General features: G+C 65.2%; 1 protein-coding gene across 1 annotated transcript in view; it reads left to right on the forward strand.

Moving 5' to 3' along the window:
- The window catches only part of AHDC1 (AT-hook DNA binding motif containing 1), a 7,272-nt gene that overhangs the window by 1,232 nt on the left and 5,148 nt on the right, over positions 1–892 (forward strand). The window contains 2 exon segments of the mRNA XM_017736087.1: positions 162–202; positions 689–888. Coding sequence (XP_017591576.1) covers positions 162–202; positions 689–888 — 241 coding nt within the window.

An 892-nucleotide genomic window follows, 5' to 3' on the forward strand; every position in this document is an offset into this window, starting at 1 on the left:
CCCCCGCAGCCCCGACGTCACGGTGATGGGTGGCCGTGGGAGCTCGGGAGGATCAGCCCCTGGCATGTCCCGTGGAGGGACTGGCACAGGGGTGGTGAGCGCTTAAGTGAGTCCCCCCCCCCGCCGTGTGGGGCTGACCCTGAACACCCCTTCCTTTGCAGAGAGCTCAAGTGCAATAGCAGGAGCAGCAGCAACGCCGAGGGTAAGTTCCAGTCCCAGCCCCCCCAGACACCCAAACTCTGCCCTATGGCGGCGTGGGGAAACCCAGACCCTCACGGGAACCAGCTACCCCTCTCCACCTGGGAGGGGGCTCCGTGCTGGGGGCTGGCATGGGTGGTCCTGGTGTGGGGAGGACATCCAGCCCCCTGCTCCTGAGCTGCGGAAGGCATCCAGACCCCCTTGAGCTGGGGAAGGGGTTCAGCCCCTCTTGAACTGGAGAAGGGGGTAGACCCCCTGAGTTGGAGAGGGCATCCAATTTCCCCAAGTCCCCATTTTCCCAGCTGTTAGCAGTGCTGACAACATTCCTGCAGTGCCAGCCAGGTCCTTGCTGGTGACAGGGCAGGGTGAGCTGGGGGATGGATATGGGGACCTCATCCCTGAGAATGGGGGGATGGAGTGAGGCTCTGCTGGCTGCTTTTGGCTGGGAGTGCCTGTGGAGCCTCACTGTCCCCCTCTCTGCTGCCCATAGGTCCTGGTGTCACCTTCCCTGACCCCCATGTCAGCAACTGCTCTGCCAAGCGGCATGCGGGGGAGGAGGAGGTCAGGATGCGCGTGAAGCCCCCGGGCCCAGTGGTAACGACCAGCGTTGTGCGTGGCTCGCCCGACTACGTCCGAGAGCCCAAATTCTACCCGCCGGGACACCCGGTGCAGCGGCCCCCAGCCTCCCCGGCCC

This window comes from Corvus brachyrhynchos, unplaced genomic scaffold (genome assembly GCF_000691975.1).
Source record: "Corvus brachyrhynchos isolate BGI_N302 unplaced genomic scaffold, ASM69197v1 scaffold65, whole genome shotgun sequence".
Lineage (NCBI taxonomy): Eukaryota > Metazoa > Chordata > Aves > Passeriformes > Corvidae > Corvus > Corvus brachyrhynchos.